Source organism: Chionomys nivalis, chromosome 1, assembly GCF_950005125.1.
Source record: "Chionomys nivalis chromosome 1, mChiNiv1.1, whole genome shotgun sequence".
Classification (NCBI taxonomy): domain Eukaryota; kingdom Metazoa; phylum Chordata; class Mammalia; order Rodentia; family Cricetidae; genus Chionomys; species Chionomys nivalis.
Genome location: NC_080086.1, coordinates 67,939,429 through 67,960,878, shown reverse-complemented (window position 1 = coordinate 67,960,878; position 21,450 = coordinate 67,939,429). Strand labels below are relative to the sequence as shown.

The 21,450-nt window shown below is 51.3% G+C and overlaps 2 protein-coding genes across 3 annotated transcripts; one reads left to right on the top strand and one right to left on the bottom strand.

Moving 5' to 3' along the window:
- The first annotated feature begins 211 nt into the window (after window positions 1–211).
- On the top strand, window positions 212–17,930 carry Loxl3 (lysyl oxidase like 3). 2 transcript variants are annotated; one of them, XM_057777405.1, is made up of 14 exons: window positions 212–309; window positions 1,407–1,745; window positions 3,311–3,474; window positions 4,325–4,539; window positions 14,439–14,658; window positions 15,167–15,347; window positions 15,461–15,615; window positions 15,810–15,977; window positions 16,114–16,276; window positions 16,446–16,689; window positions 16,791–16,906; window positions 16,980–17,116; window positions 17,230–17,341; window positions 17,462–17,930. In XM_057777405.1, exons 2-14 carry the CDS (start codon window positions 1,430–1,432, stop codon window positions 17,533–17,535), a joined length of 2,265 nt encoding a protein of 754 aa, XP_057633388.1. In that variant the 5' UTR covers window positions 212–309; window positions 1,407–1,429; the 3' UTR covers window positions 17,536–17,930. The 2 variants fall into 2 exon arrangements, with proteins under 2 accessions (XP_057633388.1, XP_057633379.1); XM_057777396.1 differs by lacking the exon at window positions 212–309 and having other exon boundaries at window positions 1,153–1,745.
- On the bottom strand, window positions 17,871–21,303 carry Htra2 (HtrA serine peptidase 2). The gene is made up of 8 exons (XM_057777419.1): window positions 20,756–21,303; window positions 20,447–20,651; window positions 20,163–20,357; window positions 19,872–19,904; window positions 19,563–19,668; window positions 19,341–19,410; window positions 18,333–18,428; window positions 17,871–18,234 (listed from the first exon to the last, which is right to left on the bottom strand). Exons 1-8 carry the CDS (start codon window positions 21,259–21,261, stop codon window positions 18,069–18,071), a joined length of 1,377 nt encoding a protein of 458 aa, XP_057633402.1. The 5' UTR covers window positions 21,262–21,303; the 3' UTR covers window positions 17,871–18,068.
- Window positions 21,304–21,450: the final 147 nt, after the last annotated feature.

Here is a 21,450-nt window from a genome sequence, read left to right as displayed (position 1 = left end):
CAACCTGCGGGGGGTGGGGGGGAAGAAAGCTTCATTGAATCGGGAGAGGGGTGGGGGGTAGGGGGACGGCTGCAGCCAGCTCCACGGGGGAGGGGAAGATCTAGAGGAGGGAACTGGCCTGGCTGGAATGGAGGGAGAAAGCGGAATGTGGGAGGGCTCTAGGGGATGTGGGAGGGACCAACGAAGAGGGGGGAGAAAGGGGGGGTCCAGTCTCCCCTGGCCGAACAATTTTTTGGGGGAAGTCCTAAAACTAATCTCCAGGACCAGCACTCTGCACCCAGCCCCTGGAGCTCTGCCTAGGCGAAGAAGGTAGGGGAGTCACTGCAGGCCAGGAGGAAGAGGAGTTGGGGATGGAGAGGACTGTGGACCAGGGGGAAAGTTGATTTGGGATGGAGTCAGTCGGAAAAGCCAAAAACCGACCAACTGACAGTTTTCTTATTGCTAAAGGAGCGAATAGCAAGAGTGGCGAGCTGAGCAGATCTTGGGGATGGAGACTTTAGGGTGTAGTTAGGAGGCCCTTAACCAGGGCTGCCAAGCCAAATGCCCCCCAAACAAAGCTGTCTTGTCTGAGTTGGGGGAAGCAGTTCTGGGGGCCCCCTTGCTGTGGAGGGCTGTTTTCAGCCTTGGATAGAGAAGGCCTGAACTAAGGAGCCAGCCCTAGCTTGTGGTTGCCCGGTGACAGAAACAGTAGTGTTAAAGGAAGATTGGACAAACCCTGCCCGGCTGAACCTAGCTTTCCGGGAGCCCATGTGCTAGGGAGGGTGGCTGAAAGTCCTCCTTCTGTTTAGCCTCAGCCTGTCCTGCCTGGGCGTTTGCTTCCACAGAAAGCTGCTCATAGTCCTCTCATTCATAGTTCTCAGCTCGCTGCGGCTGTTCTCCCAGGCTCTCCGCGCCTGTACTGCTGTCTGAGCCTGCTGCTGCAGGCTCCTCCTGTCATTTCTTCTGTGCCTGCACTGTGGCCTTTATTCCCTCTCCTCGTGGCTTGTTCCTTCTGTGTCACCCCGCCCCGTACTATGCGTTTGGGTTTGTATCATGTCTATCCATACTCAATGTGTCTGTCACCCAGTCTGTGTCCTTCTGGTTTTTCCCTCCATTCCCACAGTCTCCCTCCTTCCTCTCACATCCTGTCTGTCTGGGTCACCCTCTCTGTGTGTCTCTTCCCAATCGCTCTGTTTATCTGGACCATCCTCACACTTGGCCTGTAACCCCGCCTCCACATGAATGGGAGTAAATGAAGAGGAAGGGAATGATGGAAGGACATTGTGGGACAGAACAACTTATAACAGTTTTGTTATTTGCAAAGGGAAAAACGAGCCTCCCCCCCCCGCACCCCATAACTGGGTTTCTAAGGCTGTGCCTGTTTTGTTCCCTATCTCATTTAGCGTCTCTCCCTCTTTGTCCCTTAGTGCCCCCTCGGGCCTTGCCTGCCATGAGACCTGTCAGTGTGTGGTATTGCTGCTCCTGGGGACTGCTGCTGCTGCCCTTGCTGTGTGGCACCAGTGTGGGGTCTCCATCCCCTTCCACTGACCCAGAGAAGAAGGCGGGAAGCCAGGGGCTGAGGTTCCGACTGGCTGGCTTTCCTAGAAAGCCCTATGAGGGCCGTGTGGAAATACAACGTGCCGGTGAATGGGGCACCGTCTGTGATGATGACTTCACACTGCAGGCTGCCCACGTCCTCTGCCGGGAGCTGGGCTTCACGGAAGCCACGGGTTGGACTCATAGTGCCAAATATGGCCCAGGAACAGGTGAGTGATGCTTCGGGCTAGCCCAGACATTACCTAACGTAGCTCAAGACACAGAAAGAAGAATACCATGATGGCACAGCCATGGGGACGTGGTACACCGAGAGTGGATTGAATTAAGTAATTCCATGGATGATAAACCATCTAACAGTGATTTCCGGGCCATATGCCCCGGAGCTAGCCCAGGCTTCCCATGAGCCTCCAATGCTCTATGTGCACAAAGGGGGCACTGATAAGTTCTCTTCTGCAAAGATTCTTCAGAGCCATGCACGCGGATGGCCCAGTGCAGGTGACCCCTGACTGATCCAAATGCAGCTAATTTGATGAGAATGTGAGAGCTGGTGAATGGTGTGTGCATGTCCATGGCTAGAAGGGGTCATATACTACAGCTGGCAAAATCAGGATCCAGGCTAGAGCGAAAATGAGCAAGCTGGAACTCAGGGCACAAGTATGAGTGTGAGGACTGGGACACAATCCTCTGAGGCTGGAAGTGCGCAGACCAGAAGGACCCACAGTGGACTGGTCGGCAGATATACATGCAAGCTGTTGTGTTGATGCCCCTGTGCCCACTGGCTCCGCCCCTTCTGAGACAGGGTGCCACTTGGAGATGGCACACCTAGAGAGGAAAGTAGAAGTGCTGGGCGGGTGTAGCTCAAGAGGTGGTGTTTGCCCCGCTCAGTCTTCTAGAGAGATGGGAGAGAGAAACGGCTCTCAGAAGCCACGTTTCAGGAGGAATGGCTAAAAAAAAAAAAAAACCAAAAGTCTGGCCCAGAAGCAAACAAGCCTCAGTTAGCAATTACATGTTCAAATTCGGGAAGGCCGGTCATGGCTGGAGGGTTTTCTGGGTGGCATTGAAGGACTAAATCAGACCTGGATGGGGAAAGTTGTAAAGAGGCACAAGGACTTTCTGGTGATTATGTGGACTTGTGAGGCAGAACGGTAAGCTTTGTTCGACTAGGTGAGGCACACTGAACACCGGCTGTGACACATACCTTTGAGAAGGTCCTTCCCAGTTCTGAGTGGTCAGCGAATACTCAATATGATCTGGAAAGTAAAAATAGGGTTTCTGTGGCAGCAGGCAACGTAGGCATACAGAAAAATGCCACAGGGAAGAACGCCAGAGTGAAGTAAAAGAATCTAGGATTCCCAAGTCTCAGTGAGAAGTCAGACTCTTAGGTAAGTTACGTCATATTTGGAGCCCCCGTCTGTTTACATATAGTCGTCATCTGTCAGCTCCAGTCTATGGCAGAGCGTTTGGCAATAATAGAGACTTAATTATAGCTACTATTGAATGAATCCTTATTGACGAGAATTCAAACATTGATTCTTGGTTGGTGTTGTTTTAATTCATCAATTTTTCAGTGTCCCAGATCACCACCAACCTTGCAATCAACCTTATACCCTCTTTCCTCTTCCCCTCCAGAGTCCCCTGTCCCTTCTCATAAAAAAGGGAGGGGGCAGAATTATCCTTAAGGCCACAGGAAGCCACCAGCTTCCTCTCTAGCCCCATTTCTTCTTCACCCTTCTTCCTCAAGCATTTCTCTGTCTGCTCACCTCCCTTTCCACAGGCCGAATCTGGTTGGACAATCTGAGCTGCCGTGGGACTGAGGGAAGTGTGACAGAATGTGCCTCCCGGGGCTGGGGAAACAGTGACTGCACCCACGATGAGGATGCTGGGGTCATCTGCAAGGACCAGCGCCTTCCTGGCTTCTCAGACTCCAATGTCATCGAGGTACGCAGTACGCACGTGCGCGCATGCACACACACCCCCAAAAAGCTGTGGGATGGCCATATGTGGTTAGGAGAGATATAAAGGGATCCCATAAACCTTTATGGGATAATGTAAATTTCTGGAAAACTTGGAAGGTATAGGCAAAAGAGATGCTGCTGCCCTGCAAAATCCAGTTTTAAAAGCTGCATATGAGTGCTTTGCAGTCATGTGTGTCTGTGCAGGCAGAGGCTAGAAAAGGCCGCTGGATCCCATGGAACTGGATTGCAGGTGGTTGTCTTGGGGTCTTGGGAACTGAACCCCAGGTCCTCTGGAAGAGCTCTAGCTCCCAAATTCAACTATTTTAAGTATTCACATTCGAGTTACTAAACCTGGCACGAGCCTCTCCAGTTCATTCCTGGTCACCTGTCCCTCCCTCCGACGTCGCTGCTCTCCTTCGGTGTCTTTCTTACTTTCTCCCCGTCCGGTGACAGTTCCTGTGAAGCTTGCCTCCTGCTTCGAGCAGACTTATTATAGCTTCCCTTCCTAAGTGCCTTCGGGCCCTGTTATTATCTCTCGGGCATGGCACATTCTGCCCCTGTCACACACTGCCGCGTGGGGCACACTGCCCTGGGGCACATCCCCCTGACAGGCAGTTGGCCTGGCTTCCCCCTTGCCTTGTCTCGGTGGTCCCAACAGTAGACACAACCGGGGCTCCTTCAGGGTGGCACGGCATTGCTAATGGGATTTTTATTCTTTTATCTATCTATCTGTCTGTCTATCTATCTATCTATCTATCTATCTATCTATCTATCTATCTATCTATCTATCTATCTATCTATCTATTCTGCCCCTGCCTCTGGTCCCATCTCAGGTGGAGCATCACCTGCAAGTGGAGGAGGTGCGGCTCCGACCAGCTGTGGATTGGGGCAGGCGACCCCTGCCTGTGACTGAAGGCCTGGTGGAAGTCAGGCTTCCTGAAGGATGGTCACAAGTGTGTGATAAAGGCTGGAGTGCTCACAACAGCCACGTGGTCTGCGGTATGCTGGGCTTCCCCGGAGCAAAGAGAGTCAACATTGCCTTCTACAGGTGCGGGGCTCAGGGGTGTTGGCAGACTTTGGCGAGGATGATGGGTACTAGGGGGAGCCCGGGTGTAAGAGAGGGAACCTGGGAGTCTGCTGTGCCACAAGGCAACAGGGAAATCGACCTCGAAGGCTCTCCTACCCAGGATAGGAAACAGGCAGATAGGCGAGTGGCAGGATGAGAGGACGTGAGGGTGACGTCATCGGTCGTCAGGCAGATTTCTCGAGCCTGGGCCTTGGAGTTTTACAAGTTCAGAGTTCAGAGTTCACCGAGGGTGCGGCCTGCGGGTGTCTTCTCCAGGCTGCGCCTGGGGCCTCAGAACTGGGACTGGCCAGCACCGAGTCACCCACCCTAGTGAACGGTTCTGTGCAGCTTCCTTCCTGAAGCATCTCGTTTGATAGTTTGGATAAACAGCCCCTACTAGCCTGGCAGCCAGTTGGAGAGTTGTAGGCCCAAAATGTTCGCCTTCTTCGACTCTTACTTATTTCACTTGCTGCCAGGCTCCTTGCCGGCCTGGTGGCTTTCCATTGAGCACACTGCATAAGATGTGATCCATTGGGGAAGTGTGTTGTAGAAGTGCCAGTCTTTGAAGAAAGTTGGCATTTGCCTCATGTTGAGACAGGAAACCGTTTCAGGTCTTATCTCTAATACCGATAAAGCTGCCTTTTGAACCTGAATATACGCTGGGCAGAAAGCGGCGATAATGTAACCAATATTTCATTCTCTCGTCTCTAATGAAATTATGGGGGATTTCTGTAGTCTTTCTAAACTCTAGCTGATTGTTCTCGCAGCGGCCTCCAGCCTCTGAATTCAGTACTCCTCCATAGGAAGCGCTCAGCGCAGCTTGAGCGCAATTTTATTATTTCAATAATTTTAGATCACTAAGGAGTACCACGTGTTCCTTAAGTGTTCACAAACTTTCTGTTTAGCAACTTCCTCTCAAATAGCATTTGTCTGTAGAGTAAGAAAATGTTTTTTTAAAGTCAACACATTCTCTAATATCCATTCATTTCCATATTTATTGGAACTTTCTTTGTCGTGGTACAAAGGCAGACAGTTGAGCTGTCTGTGGACTGACACCATTTTACAAAAGCTGTGCTGTGCCCTGGTTGTCACCCAGGCTGTCCTTCAGGACCAAACACTAGGTTCTAAAACAGTGGTGGGATTTAAGTTCAAGCTTTTCCAGGAGAAGAGGATGGAGTGAACCAAGGCCTAGAGAGTCGCTCATCCAGCATAGTTGATGACCCACTCTGTGACGGCTTCCACTGTAGACTTTGGAGATTCCACAGTGAGCACAGACCAGGGGACAACTGAAAAATAAGTGAACTTATAAAATGTGAGCATGGTAGTGTTAGCGTGTCATGGCTTCTTACTCAAAGAATTGAAAGAGCACATGCAAATAGCCACGTGGGAAAGGATTTTATTCTAATGTGAAACATATGGAACAGATGGACCACAAGAGGCCAGCAGGCCGCCTGAGCCAGAGTGCTCCAGGACGCCTGAGCCAGAGTGCTCCAGGACGCCTGAGCCAGAGTGCTCCAGGACTCCTGAGCCAGAGTGCTCCAGGACAGAGCCAGAGTGTTCCAGGACACACGAGCTAGAGCACTCCAGGCCACCTGAGCCAGGGTGCTCCAGGATGCCTGAGCTAGAGTGCTCCAGGACGCCTGAGCCAGAGTGCTCCAGGACGCCTGAGCCAGAGTGCTCCAGGACGCCTGAGTCAGAGTGTTCCAGGACACACGAGCTAGAGCACTCCAGGCCACCTGAGCCAGGGTGCTCCAGGATGCTTGAGCTAGAGTGCTCCAGGACAGAGCCAGAGTGCTCCAGGACACCTGAGCCAGAGTGCTCTAGGACGCCTGAGCTAGAGTGCTCCAGGACAGAGCCAGAGTGTTCCAGGACACACGAGCTAGAGCACTCCAGGCCACCTGAGCCAGGATGCTCCAGGACAGAGCCAGAGTGCTCCAGGACACCTGAGCCAGAGCGCTCCAAGACACCTGAGCTAGAGTGCTCCAGGACGGAGCCAGAGTGCTCCAGGACACCTGAGCCAGAGTGCTCCAGGACACCTAGTCACTGGCCAAGACTTCCTTTTGAGGTCTGGGAGAAGAGCTGGTTGTTAAGGGATGAACTGTGGGCAATTTCCTATTTTGATTGACAGACTTGGGTTATAGAAGCCTTTGTTTACTGCTCATATCTTTTCCCATGATGCATCTGATTTTAATCTTATGCATACCCAATCATGGCATAGGCATGCAATGGTAAACTGTGGCCTTTCCCTGAAATTATACTCAGAGAATACAGTTTGCCTGCCTAGGCTGGACAGGGTCACTTCCCTAGTTCCTGAATATGTTCCAGGATGTATTTGTGCCAAAAAGGGAGTTACTAAGGGTTGCTAGGTCAGCCGTCTGCCAGAGTGACCTAATTGCTTTGTTCAGAGATGGGTGTGCATGTGGCAAGATGCAGGCAGAGGTCCCAGGGTGCTACGTGGTCTGTTGAGAAAGGGGATGTGTATGTATATCTCAAGGCAATTGAGTCCAGTTTGCTAAGCGATTCCTAGGTTTGCCTGTCTCCGTCGTGTGCAGGGAGTAAGGGGTAAGGAAGTGGGAGCGGCGAGGGCACAGCTACCCAGACGTGTCGGAGAGGATGAGGAATTAGGAGAACGCGATGGTGAGAAAGCATTCTTCTCTTCCGGTCAGTGTGGCTGGCGCTGAGAGGCGAGGGAGAACGTGGTAGGTGACATGATACAGGAAATGGCAGAGGAGGATTGGTGAGCTAGATCAAGAAGGGCCACTTGGGAGACAATGGCTTCACTCTGTGAGATGCGGGACCATTGGAGGATTTTGAGCAGAGGTTTTGCTGTTTTTTTAAATTTTTATTACATTTTCACTTAACTTGAGTGCCACTATGAAGAGATGGATGTCAGAGGGTGGTGTGCCAGAGGAGGCTCTCTCCCATGTGGGTCCCAGGGACTGAACTCAGATCGGCAGTCTAGACACCAAGCTCCTTTATATGCGAAGCATCTCACCTGTCCTGTTCCCAGAACTGTTTTTGTTTTGCTTTTCTTTTTGTTTTAAATTACATCTCATATATCCCTGGCTTCAGCTTCTGATCCTTCTGCCCCCACCTCCCAAGTACTGGGGTTATGGGTCTGTCTATCTCCATGCCCAGCTGATGTATGGCATTTGACACATTTCTAATCATTACTTTGACTTTGGATTGTTTTATTTGTGTTATTTATTATTATGTGTGTGTGTTTATGTTGCATGCACACATATGTGTGCATGAGTGTGTGTATGTGTAGACCAGCAATCAACTTCAGGTGTTTCTTTTTTTAACTAAATTGCAGGTGTGCACCACCATGCCCAGTTTTGCACCGATAATTTTCAAACTTGCTTTGGTGTTCTAGAATATGTGAAAGCTACAGAATTTTAAAAGAAAGAACAAATGTATAGCTATCAGAATCCTTTGCTGCTCTTATGCAGGTTATGAAACCGAGGCTCTCGGAGCTTCCCTGTTGTATAAGAAGACACTTCTTTATAAAAGACAGCCTCCCTATGTAGCAGTTGAACTGGCAAGCCCTCTGCCTCAGCTTTGAGTCCTGGGAACACAGGCTTTTCCCACTGTGCCCAGTTTAAGAGGTCACCTTTTCGTTTATGTCACTATGGCGCATGCTTCCTGACCTCCGTGCGAGGTGTGGAGAGTATAAAGATGATAAATGATGAGGGAGGTAGTCGGGTACCAGACCATGGACCTTCCTACTAAAGGCAATGGGGAAAAGACAGTAACGAGGTTGGTTGTGGTGTTATTTTGTTCGGGGGCGGGACTGTCCTGGAAATCACTGAGTAGACCAGGCTGGCCTCAACTCACAGAGATCCACCTGCCTCTGCCTCCCAAGTGCTGGGATTAAAGGCGCCACCACATCACATGACAGTAGAGTGTTTCACTGAAGCTATAAATGCTGGTATTCACCCATACAAACAGCAGCCTGGAGCCTAAGGCAGGATGATCTGGAATTCTAGGCCAACTTGAAGACCCTGTCTCCAAAAGAGAGGAAAAAGGGTGTTTTAATGAAGAGGTCTATGAGATTACATGATCAGGCTGTAGCTCTATTTTTTCAGATGGATTTTCATAATAATATAATCACAGGGCTGGAGAGATGACTCAGTGGTCAAAAGTACTTGCTGTTCTTTCAGAGAACTTGAGCTAATTCCCAGCTTCCACATCAGGTCCCACAAACACTTATAACTCTAGCTCCAGGAAATCCAATGTCTTCTGGCTTCCATGGATGCCTGCACACACGCACAAACACACACACCAAACACACACACACCAAACACACACACACCAAACACACATGCACAAACACACACACATAAGTAAATTATTTAACCTTTAAATAATTACTTTAATGAAACAAATGCCTTTTAAAACAATTACAAGCTGGGTATGTAGCACGGGCATTAAAAGCCATCCTTGGCTACATTTAAATTTGAGGCCTGCCTCGGCTACATAGTGAGACCTATCTCAAAAAATACAAGGACTGGAGAGATTGCTCAACAGTTAAGAGTACCAGCTGCATTTCCAGACCACACAAGGTTCAAGTCCCAGCACCTACACCGTGGTTCTAGAACTCTGGTTCTGCAACTCTGATGCCCTCTTCTGATCTCTGAGAGCATCAGGCACACACATGGTACACAGACATACATGCAGGCAAAATACCCACACACATAAAACTAAACTCACAAAAAAATTTTAAAAAGTCATACCCAATGATAGCACGTGTTTGTAATCATAGTACTTGGGAAACTCGGGCAAGAGAATTATGTCATGCCTAACAATAGCACATGTTTGTAATCTCTAATTACTCAGGCAAGAGGATTCCAAGTTCAAGGCCAGCCTGGACAGCATTCAGGGGAAGAAAAGCAAACCAATAAAAATGCACATATAAAATCCTATGCACCTTCACACGGTATACTATGCCAGAATACGTGAGTACTGAAGAGAAGTGACAGGGCAGGGATATGGACAAAGAAATGCTAACCAAGGTGACAACAGGGAGTCACAAACCTTTTCAAAACCAGATGAGGCCTGCGCTGACCAGGCCATGCTCTATCCTGTAACCCTGGTGTGCGACACTGGCTCAAGTGATAGACCAGGCAGAACTTACATCAAGACCCTACCTCAACCCTGTACCCCACCTCACTGCACGCCCCCATCCCCCACCAAAACAAAGCCATACATAGTATTGGGCAGGACAAAGAGTGGCCGTAATTAAAGTCTTCGAAATTAGAGAGACAATAAGGATAAATTGAATTTAGGAAACCTCCTGGAGAAGGAAGGAAGTCAATTTTTGAGGCCAATTTAAAAGATTGACTTCCCGGGGCTGGAGAGATGGCTCAGCGGTTAAGAGCACTGACTGCTCTTCCAAAGGTCCTGAGTTCAATTCCCAGCAACCACATGGTGGCTCACACCATCTGTAATGAGGTCTGGTGCCCTCTTCTGGCCTGCAGGCACACACACAGACAGAATATTGTATACATAATAAATAAATATTTAAAAAAAAAAAGATTGACTTCCCTGCAAGCACCTTTGGGAGAGGAGCTCAGCTTGTGAATGATCAGACTTATGGGATTGGAACCTGGGCAGGAAGAAGACTCACAGCCAAACCAAGCTAACATCTTCAAATATGTGGTTCTTCATTCATGCTCCAGAAGTCTCAGGTCCTTGGAGAGACCATCCAAGAATCAGGAATCACACATACACACACACACATACACACATATATAGACACATACAAACACAGAGAGAGAGAGAGAAAGAAACAAAGAGGAGTAAAAGAGGTGCACTCAGCTTCCCTAGACCTGACCCAAGCTATTCCTATGTCCTCCAAATCCCAGTGCCCCCTCTGTAGTCAGACTTTCCTTTTGGGCCACCATCTCACAAATAACAACACAGAGGCTTATTATTGATTATGAAAGGTTTTCCCTAGCTTGGGCTTTTTCCCAACTAGCTCTTATAACTGAAATTAACCTGTTCTATTAATCAATGTTCTGCCATGTGGCTCAGCTACCTCTCCTCTGTACTGTATGTCCAACTTTAATGTCTCCCTGGCATCTCATGCACACCTAGATTCATCCAGAGTTCCTCTCTCTGCCAGGAAGTCATGCCTATTCTCTCCTGCCTAGCTATTGGCCATTAAGCTCTCTAGTAAACCAATCACAATGACACATCTTCACAGAGTGTGAACAAATATTCGGCAACACCCATCCTCTGGACTCCCCTAGAGTTTTCCCTCAACTGTCCTGGAACTCAGTTTGTAGACCAGGCAGACCTCAAATGCACAGAGATAGGCCTACTTCTACCTCTCGAGTGCTGGGGTTAAAGGTGTATGCCACCACCACCCAGCCCAGCTCATTTGTCTTGATCCAGTTTCTAACAGTCTTGGTACTAGGACACCGTTCTGAGTCCGTGGCTTTCACTGAAGCTCACCCCTGTTCATGGGCTAGGACAGCCTATAACTGTCATGGCAATAGCTCATGACATCACGCTACTTTTGGAAGCTCTCTATTGGGAAAGGAATCTTGCCCCTGGTTCTGGCTGCATTGGCCTTTTCCACTTGGTGTTGCACCAATTCTGACTTGATCTTGTCTTACCCTCACAGAAAGTTGAGGAAGCGAGCAGCCCGACGCCCCAAGCCCCTTGGAAGGTAAAGGGGCAAGAGCCCCGGGACCTCCTGCCAGTCCCCTGGGGCTCAGGAGGTGGATGGATGGATGGAAAACCTATCCATATCCATCCCAGAACCCAACCTATGGATTAGGAATGTAGCTGGATAGTGGTTACTCCCAAGGGAGGGAGGGAGGCAAGCATGGGAGTCGGGTGAGCTTTGATCTTAGGAAGCTTTAATCCTAAGGAGTTGTGTGGGAACAGCTGAGGAAATACTGTGTCTTTCTCCCAAAAGGCTTCCATTGCAGCCTCAGCCCCTGCGTTCTTCCTCCTCTCCACCCACCACCACTCCCTTGATCCAAAACCATTTCCACTCTCTCCTCCCTTGACCTTCAACTGACCTCCCACCACTCCCTCACCTGGATTTCCCATAACTGGATTTGCCTTCAGTGGCACCGATCCCAGTGAGTGTTGGGAGTTGCTAAGTGCATGCGCTCCGGTGGCATCAGGCATCTCAGTGCACAGGGAAGCCAGTTGCTCTCCCCGCCTGTGAACAGAGGGTCCTTCTAGATGCAGAACGCTTCATTTTCCTGGACCATAACCTCAAGCACCGCCTCTGTCAATGTCTTTGTCCTTTTTGCAGAGCAATCAACAAGTTTAAAGTCAAACACAAGCCCCGGGTGGGCAGGGGCTCAAGCAAGAGGTAAATGAGTTTGGGGTTGGAAGCAGAGAAAAAGCAGGGCGGGCAGGGGCAGGGCTGTAACCAGGGAAGGGTCCAAGGCAAGCCGGTTGGACTATGGAAGTGTTGAGAGGCGGAGTGGCAGCGGTGACAGTCACCTTCCAGATCCTTCTAGAAATGTGAAGTAAGGCGCTGTAATGCGAGTCTCTGGGGATTGTTAGTCATAGGGCTTTTGGTTCTTGCCTTGTGTACTTGTCTTCCTCCTGTGAGTTCCAGTAGAATCTAGCCCTCTGTGCCATGCCGGGCTCTCCCCATAAGATCCCAGTGCAGCCGAGAGATCAGTTTTCTAGTCCTGCTTTGTTCGATGAATGTTTCTTATTTCCATTTTTTAAAGTAAATATTACCAGGGGCTGGAGAGATGGCTTCATGGTTAAGAGTGCACACTGCTTTTCCGGGGAATCTGAATTCAATTCCTGATACCCACATTGGGCTACCTGTAAAAGCCTTTATCTACAGCTCCAGAGGATCTGGTGCTGCTGCCCTCCTCCCACTTTCTTGGGCACAAACCCACATGCATTTACACATAATACTTTAATTTTACCTGGTGTGGAGGGTGGCATATGGAACCTCTCTGGGAATAGCTTAAGAATCATGGCTCCTGCCTGGCTACCTGCTAATAGTTAGGCATCCGGTCCCATATTTTCTTCCTGGGCTCCCTCAGAATTCAAAGGAGTAGGAGACTTCCAACCCATCCAACTCGTCTCTAAAAGGCAGACAGCACCACTAAAATCTCCCTGATAACCTGTGACTGAGGACCAGTGCAGGCATCCTTTCCATTGTCCCCTCCTCAGCAAGCTCCGGTCTTCCCCGGTTACCTCCCTGTCCCCACAATGGTATGCCAAACCCATGGGCTTCTGTCCCCGGTAGCTGTCAACGAGCTCAGGATTTGAGGAGTGTAAGTTCTTGCAACCGTCTTTGGCTTGAGTCATCTTTGCCCACCATAACTGTCCTTCCTGACCCCCACATTAAAGCATGCACTTTATAACCATTTTGTATTGGTTATAGGGAGTGAGTGAGCATGAGCGTAGAAGTTAGATGTCTGTTCCTGTGATTTCAGCCAAACAGGACACTGACAGTACCTGTTCACTTTGGTTTTCAGGATCCGTTTATCCTGGGCTTCCGAAGGTATTCTGTAAAGTGTCCTACTTCCTTTGCCTGTTTTGTGTGTGTGGTTTTTGTTTGTTTGTTTTCTGAGACATGGTTTCTCTGTGTATCCCAGGCTGTTCTGGAAGCCCCTTTGTAAACCAGGGTGGCCTCAAACTCAGAGATCCTTCTGGCTCTGCCTCCTAAGTACTGGGATCAAAGGCATGCGCCACCCTTTGCCAAATATCCTTTCCTCTTGTCTTCATATCCAATGGCTTTAAATTGTCAAATTCCCTCTTTTCTCTGGTGTCAGGGATAGGGCACCTGACTGCAATAATTCCCTTTCTCCCTGAGCCCGTTCAGCCTCCAGGACTGGAGTCTTCCTCCAGTCACCTAGCTGAAGCCCCCGTTCTGTTGTTATCTACAAACCCCCTCTTCTCTCAGACATCTCTACCGTGTTTCTGAGTGTTAGCATCTCTAATTGTGTCCTGTTTCCCTGCTCAAATGGCTGTGCAACGGTGCTTAGTTGAAATTGCACAAGCATGAACTACCTCATTACAGACATCTGCAGCTCAACTCAGGTCTTGGGTCATGTTTGCCACTGGGGTGTCCACAGCCACCTTCCCTCCAACTTTCGTTTGTCTTGCATCCGTCTTTGTTCCAGAGAGGGTCACCGCTAGTCCTTCATACTGTTGTCTTCTAGTCGATTCTTGCCATAGCCGCCTGTCATATTATGACAGGGCTTCTAACCTGGAAGCCCTCTGACCTCTGAGAAACCACTTAGAGGCAGACTTCCTTGGTCCTCCGCATCCTGGCTCATTGTCATTTGGCTTGTTCAGTCACAGCATGACAGAAAGGCCCGCTCGCTGGCTATTCAAGCCAGTTTTGTGTCAGGCACTCCTTCTGAGCCATCTCTTCTCTCTTCCCATTCGATTTGCATGGCCTCATTGGCCTCAGCCTCCCTTTTGGGTCATTAAGAACAAGACTGCAGCCTGGTGGTGGTAGCACACACTAATCCCAGCACTCAGAAGGCAGAGGCAGGCGGATCTCTGTGAGTTCGAGGCCAGTCTGGTCTACAGAGCTAGTTCCGGGACAGCCAGGGCTATACAGAGAAACCCTGTCTCAAAAAAGCAAAAACAACAAAAAGAACAAGATTGCTATCAAACCTGGCCACCCTTCCCCTAGGGTTCTGCTGCTGAAAGTTCCTCAAATCCCCTGACTGAGTAGCCAAAGTTCTTTTAGACTACACAATATCTCTCTACGCACTAACAATCCTGTTTCTCCCAAGGAGAACACAGAGGGGGAAGAAGAAGGAGGAGGGGTCATGAGAAGTTGGGGTGGGGTAGGGAGTGGAGGTGGCAGATGACTGAGGGGCAGGTAAGCAAGAACTTGGCCTCACCCTGCTGCACCTCACTCCTCCCCACAGGATGCTGGCCCAGAAGCAGAAGCACTCCTTCGGTCTGCATGGGATAACATGTGTGGGCACAGAAGCCCACCTCTCCCTCTGTTCTCTGGAATTCTATCGCGCCAATGACACCACCAGATGCCCTGGGGGAAACCCTGCGGTGGTGAGCTGTGTGCTGGGTCCTCTTTATGCCACCTTGACTGCTCAGAGGAAGCACCAACAGACGAAGCCTCAGGGGGAGGTATGTCACACATGAATGTTTTCATTCTGCAGCACTGAGGATGACACGTGATAGGCAAACCTATCGTTCACCTACACCCCCAGCCCAAGACAGTCAATGGGACCTTTTCCCACCCAGTGTGGGAGCTCCCTAGCCCATCCTCTACTCACTAAGCACAGCTCTGATCTTTGAAGACACGGAACACTCCGGTAGCTGTGCCATAGACCTGATAACACCCACTGTCACTAAAATCTCATTCAGCTCTTTGGGCTGCACAGCCCTCCCTAAACCAACGTTTCTTTTTTTTTTTTTTTCTTTTTTTCTTTTTTTTTTTTCTTTTTCGAGACAGGGTTTCTCTGTGGCTTTGGAGCCTGTCCTGGAACTAGCTCTTGTAGACCAGGCTGGTCTCGAACTCACAGAGATCCGCCTGCCTCTGCCTCCCAAGTGCTGGGATTAAAGGCGTACGCCACCACCGCCCGGCTAAACCAACATTTCTCATCACCTCTTTGGACACGTCTGTCTCCTACAGGCCCGTGTGCGTCTGAAGGGCGGTGCCCACCCGGGAGAGGGCAGAGTGGAAGTCCTGAAGGCTGGCACGTGGGGGACAGTCTGTGACCGAAAATGGGACCTGCAAGCAGCCAGCGTGGTGTGTCGAGAGCTGGGCTTTGGCACTGCTCGAGAGGCCCTGAGTGGTGCCCGCATGGGGCAGGGTGAGGGGAGCGGATGTTCACACTACCATGGGTACATTCCTTAGGAAGGTATGGAGTCCTCTGGGCAATGAAGGTCTAGCTACAACCTCCTCAGCCTTGACTTCCGACTCTAGGCATGGGTGCGATCCACTTGAGTGAAGTCCGGTGCTCTGGCCAGGAGCCCTCCCTCTGGAAGTGTCCCTCCAAGAACATCACAGCTGAGGACTGTTCCCATAGCCAGGACGCCGCTGTACGATGCAACCTCCCCCACACTGGAGTGGAGACTAAGGTCAGTCATGCACTCCACTTTGGGTCTTTCTACACAGGCCCAGCATCCGGAAGACAGCTTGCCTGCATCCAGCCCTTCATCCCAGGCCCACACAGCCCACAGCTCCCACAAACCCTGCCATTTGCTAGTCCTTTCTCTGTCTCTGCTCCCTGCTGTAGCCTGTCACCCCCAAAGCTTCTCCTGTACCTCTACAGATCCGACTGAGTGGGGGCCGAAGCCGTTATGAGGGGCGAGTTGAGGTGCAAATAGGGGTACCTGGGCATCTTCGCTGGGGCCTCATCTGTGGAGATGACTGGGGAACACTGGAGGCCATGGTGGCCTGCAGGCAACTTGGTCTGGGCTACGCCAACCATGGCCTGCAGGTGAGTGGGGAGAAGTGGGAAACGAAGCTGTTGTCACCAAAGTCTGTGCTTTGGGCAAAGGACTAGAAGCAAGTCCTTTGGCCCTGGAAACTGGAGTCTATGGCCTCACCAGAACTCCTCCCTACACGCTCCCCAGGAGACATGGTACTGGGACTCGGGGAACGTAACTGAGGTGGTAATGAGCGGAGTGCGCTGCACGGGGTCTGAGCTGTCCCTGAGCCAATGTGCCCATCACAGCACCCACGTCACCTGCAAGAGGACCGGAACCCGCTTCACTGCAGGAGTCATCTGTTCTGAGAGTGAGTGACCACTGGGTAGTGTGCGCTGGAGAAGGCAGGCCTGGACCAGCCCTCCCTTGGAGGAGATGCGCTGTGACCTGGAGGGGCACTTCTAGGCCGTGAGAACCCAGCGTCCCACAGGGAGCTGGAATGCCCTCAGTGGTAACTCCATCACTCTTGTCCCACGCAGCTGCTTCCGACCTGCTGCTGCACTCCGCACTGGTACAGGAGACTGCCTACATTGAGGACCGACCGCTGCACATGCTGTACTGCGCTGCTGAGGAGAACTGCCTGGCCAGCTCCGCCCGCTCGGCCAACTGGCCTTACGGCCACCGGCGTCTGCTCCGATTCTCTTCCCAGATCCATAACTTAGGAAGAGCCGACTTTAGGCCCAAGGCTGGGCGCCATTCTTGGGTGTGGCATGAGTGCCATGGGTGAGAGGGCAGATGGGGGCCAGAGAAACAGGCAAGGCTGCAGGGGATATGACAAGCCTGCTGGAATCTGGGAAAGAATCACAAGTTCCCTTGTCCCGCAGGCATTACCACAGTATGGACATCTTCACTCATTATGATATCCTGACCCCCAATGGCACCAAGGTGGCTGAGGGCCACAAAGCTAGTTTCTGTCTAGAAGACACCGAGTGTCTGGAGGGTGAGTTGAGGCTAGAGTGGACTTAAGTCCAAGCATTGTCTTGCCCTTCACTGACATATAACCCTCCCTTCAGATGTCTCCAAGAGGTACGAGTGTGCCAACTTTGGCGAGCAGGGCATCACCGTGGGATGCTGGGATCTCTACAGGCACGATATTGACTGTCAGTGGATTGACATCACAGATGTGAAACCAGGAAACTACATTCTCCAGGTGTCTGGCATCTGCCTGGGCTTTCGGATACTGCGGTTTGGGGTGGGTGGTGGAGACACCTTTGGACAGGAGGAGTGCGGCTGGGTCACACCAGCCTTCTTTCTAACTCACAGGTGGTTATCAACCCGAATTTTGAGGTGGCAGAGAGTGACTTCACCAACAATGCGATGAAGTGTAACTGCAAATATGACGGGCATCGCATCTGGGTACACAACTGTCACATTGGTAGGTGACTGGAAGGGCGAATGGGGATAGGAGAAAGCTTTCATCCCTGCCTGGTTTCTGCATCCCCCCCCCCCTTGTGACTCTGCGGGGAGCCCTTCACAGTGCCTGTCTGCTCTGCAGGTGATGCCTTCAGTGAGGAAGCCAACAGGAGGTTTGAGCGCTACCCTGGCCAGACCAGCAACCAGATCGTCTGAAATGACACCGCCCTCTCAGCAAACCACCACTGACCCCATGGCAGGGGTCTGAGGCTGCCATTACGTCAGGAGCGCCCCACAAGAACTCCTGATGTCAGCAGGCCCACTACACCCATCCAGCTGTGCACTGCGGATGACGAACTGGTGAAAAAAAGTTGGTGCGTCCCCTACTGGGCCAAGCATGGAGATTCAGTCAACAGACAGCACACAGAGAACTGCCCACGCGTGATGGCAGCAGCGCGTTCCTTGAACAGGGAGGTCCGGGAGGTCAGCTCTCACGCTCTAAGTGCTGCTTTACCTCTAGCCTTCTGGTGGGGGAAAAGATCCAGCCCCCGTTTTTGACTGAAACGTGTTGCTAGATATAATTTTATTTTATATAAAATGTGTTCTTCAGAGCCCAGGATTGGTACTGGTGGTTAGAGGAACCCGCCCTCTATAGGTCCATTGACTCCTTGGCCCAGGTACACTCAGAACCTAGGCTAGGAAGGCAAGAAGGAAATCAGAGCAGGAGTTTCATACTCTTGCTAGTCCAGTCATTCTGTGACCTCAGGGGTCACATATAAGGTCAGTGTTTCTGATCCCCGCCGGATCCGCACTGCCAGCTGTGATTGGGTTCGAACAGCCTCGTAAACATCTTCAGCACTTTGTACCGTTTTCTCCCCGATGGCCAAGATCACGTCACCGGGCCGCAGACCAGCCCTGTGGAGGATGAGCAGGGAGAGGAAGGGGTAGACAGCTGAGTTCAAGGGTACACGCACCCCACTCCACCCCACCTCACAGAGCAGGCCTTCCATCACCTGTGTGCAGGGGAGCCCAGGATAACTTTGTGGATGAGGACACCGTGCTGAACATCAGGAAAGCTTGGCTCTCGGAGCTGCAGCTCAGCCAGGATGCTGGAAGGGTACAGACCACCCTGTTAGCAGCACCCAGGCCCTCTCTCATCTCGGCAGGTCGCTGTTTGTCATCCAGTGTTTAGGAGGTGGGATATATATGTGAAAGGTGTTGATTCCAAATGACGTGCAGTGTTAAACCAACTGCACTTGCGTCACTCTGGAATTACACCTTGGGGAAAGGCAGGACCTAAGCTGAGCCTAGAAGGATGGGTCCTATCAACCATATGAGATAAGAAATGAGCCGGGCACACGCCTTTAATCCCAGCACTCAGGAGGCAGAGGCAGGCGGATCTCTGTGAGTTTGAGACCAGGCTGGTCTACAAAGGAAGTTCCAGGACAGGCTCCAAAGCTACAGAGAAACCCTGTCTCGAAAAACCAAAAAAAAAAAAAAAAAGACACAGAAATGAGCCAGGCGGTGGTAGTACACGTCTTTAATCCCAGCATTAGGGAGGCACAGTAGGCGGATCTCTGTGAGTTTGAGGCCAGCCTGGTCTACAGAACAAGTTTCAGGACAGCTAAGGCTACACAGAGAAACCCATCTCAAAAAACAAAAACAAACAAACAAAAAAATAGAAGTAGAAAATCAAAGTGGTTCTGGAGAAGCAACAAGATGGTTAGAGACAAGTGGAAATGGCCCTTTAATGCTAGCTCCATGAAGATTCTGAATCACAGCAGCAAAGCAATAACATGATGCGGCCAATCTAGTGAAAGGTACAAGATGCAGTAGGATGGAAAGTTATGATGAAGAGGGACGAGCTCTTGCGACAGCTCATGTTAGATAAAGACAGACATGAAAGCAAAACCGAAAACGGAGTCCAACTGCAATGGTCCCCCATCTCATGACCCATAACGGAGTCCAGCTGTAAAGCACAGATACACTCGTGGTCCTCCAGACCATAACCCCTAGTATACCTGGGAGTCAGAGTCAGCATCATCACTCCAATGTAGCGGCGCTGGGACCCACTGATTCCAAACCAGGAATCTGTAAAAAGAGAACAGATGAACCCACCCAGCTACGCCTGCTTCCCTCCCTCCTACCAGTAGAGCCCTCTCCAACAAGCTGCAATGAACGCCCCTCCCCTATGTCCCACCCTCCATTTTAAAGGTGCCCCTTTCCTACTAAGAAAGGCTCACTTTTCTTTTCCCCGCGGTGTAGAAACTCCCTAAGACGATCAGAAGGGATGGCAAAGGAGATTCCAGCTGTCACCTTCATGGTGTTCACTCCAATCACCTCCCCATCCTGCAGGGACACAGCCCTCTGTCCCCTAACCCACACAGACGGCAGAGCAGCAAGGATTTGGGGGCAGGGGTCTGATTGGATACCAGGAGATAAACAAGAAACTACAGAAACTTAACCAAAAATCCTTAAAAATGAGAGGAAAAGCCATCCTTCCCCAACACTGACCTGGGGTATGGATTCTTTTAGAAGAACATGGCACTCACCAGGTTAACCAGGGGGCCTCCAGAATTTCCAAACTGTGAGATAAGATGAAAGAAAACATCAAAGGAATCTGAAAGTCTATGCCTCTGGGAATTCTATGACTGTAGGCATAACCAGGATGTTGGGAAATTCTTCAAATTCTGTTCCCAGTCCATGACCTACACTGGCTGCATTTTGCAGCCCAACCTCTAATATAGGCCCAGCCACCACCTGTCAGTTGGTGCCCACAACAGACCGCCATTCTCCCCAACTCCAACCTAGCTCCACATCATTTCTCCCCTATCGGGACGCACATCAATAGCTGCGTCAGTCTGAATGTATTCCACGTTGTTCTGAGGAAGTCCTAGGTCCCTGGCTGGACGCTGAGCAGAGCTGACAATGCCAGATGTGATCGTGTTCTGCAGTGCAAAGGGACTTCCCATGGCAACGACAAACTCCCCTTGCCGGACGTCAGCAGAGCGGCCGAGGGGCAGTGTGGGAAGAGGCTCCTTAAGGGAAATGAGAACACCCAAACTGATCAGTTTAAGAAGGGAGTAAGTGAACAGCTGCCATCGGACCAGGCCTCCTCCATCCCCACCTTTGTTTGAATCCTCAACGTGGCAATGTCTGCCACAGGATCCACAGCTGTGACCATGGCCTCATAAGTGTCTCCGCTAGGCAGCCTCACTCGCACTCGGCGCCGATCAGCCACCACGTGGGCGTTGGTAACGATGAGGCCATCGGAAGCCACTACGAATCCTGAACCGTTTGAGATGGGGACTTCACGGCCCGAGAAAGGGTGCCTGGGAGGGGGGAGAGCACCGATTACACTGCAGCTGCCACCCCATTCTGCTCACTTGCCTGAGGGCAGTTGGTTTCAACACCTCCCGGTCAACTTCACCATTACCGGTCCAGGATTTCGATATAGACCACAGCAGGGGCAGTCTTCTCCACCACATCTGCGATGAAATTGTACTGGCTCCGGGGAGACTTGGGTGGCGGAGCCGGAACAGCAGCCAGCACCGCGGGAGGGCCCCGCCCCCAGCCCCACAACAGCAGCAACATTGCTCCCCCTGCGCCGACCGCCACCGCCAGCCATTCGCGCCGACGGGTTCCAGAGCTCCTGCAGGCATCCTGGGCATCGGAGTCTGGAGTCCCCACAGTCAGTCGTGCCCAGATATCCGGGGTCCCAGGCGTCAGACATGCCCGTGATGCAGGGACCCCTACAGGCACCCGGGCCGGGAAACTGGGGGTCCCATAAGTCATCCGGGCCTGAGGGTCAGGAGTTCCTGACGTCATCAGAACCCGGAGGTCAGGGGTTAACAGGGGACCCTTCCCCCAGAAGATGCCCCCCAAAGCCCTCCATGCCCGAAGGCTCCTGCCTGCACCCCGCCCCGCCTTCAGCGCAGCCATCAGCTCCGCCTCGGCTCTCTCCTTGCGCCCGCCCTACTAAGAGGCGGAGGCCTAAAGCCCAGCTAGCCCACTTGGAGAAGCGAGGCACGCCGGTATCTGTCCAGTGTGTGCCGGGAATTGTAGTCCCTTCAGGACCCAGGACGCGCTCTTTTAGGCGTGCGCGCACACGCACACACACGCACACACAAG

Coding starts and splice junctions, on each gene's coding strand:
- Htra2 (XM_057777419.1), bottom strand. CDS start 21,261: ATGGCTGCGCTGAAGGCGGGGCGGGGTGCAGGCAGGAGCCTTCGGGCA. Junction 20,358..20,446: donor CGTTGAGGATTCAAACAAAG/GTGGGGATGGAG, acceptor ATTTCCCTTAAG/GAGCCTCTTCCCACACTGCC. Junction 19,411..19,562: donor ACACCGCGGGGAAAAGAAAA/GTGAGCCTTTCT, acceptor CTCTTTTTACAG/ATTCCTGGTTTGGAATCAGT.
- Loxl3 (XM_057777396.1), top strand. CDS start 1,232: ATGAAGAGGAAGGGAATGATGGAAGGACATTGTGGGACAGAACAACTT. Junction 14,659..15,166: donor AGACGAAGCCTCAGGGGGAG/GTATGTCACACA, acceptor TGTCTCCTACAG/GCCCGTGTGCGTCTGAAGGG. Junction 17,342..17,461: donor GGTACACAACTGTCACATTG/GTAGGTGACTGG, acceptor TCTGCTCTGCAG/GTGATGCCTTCAGTGAGGAA.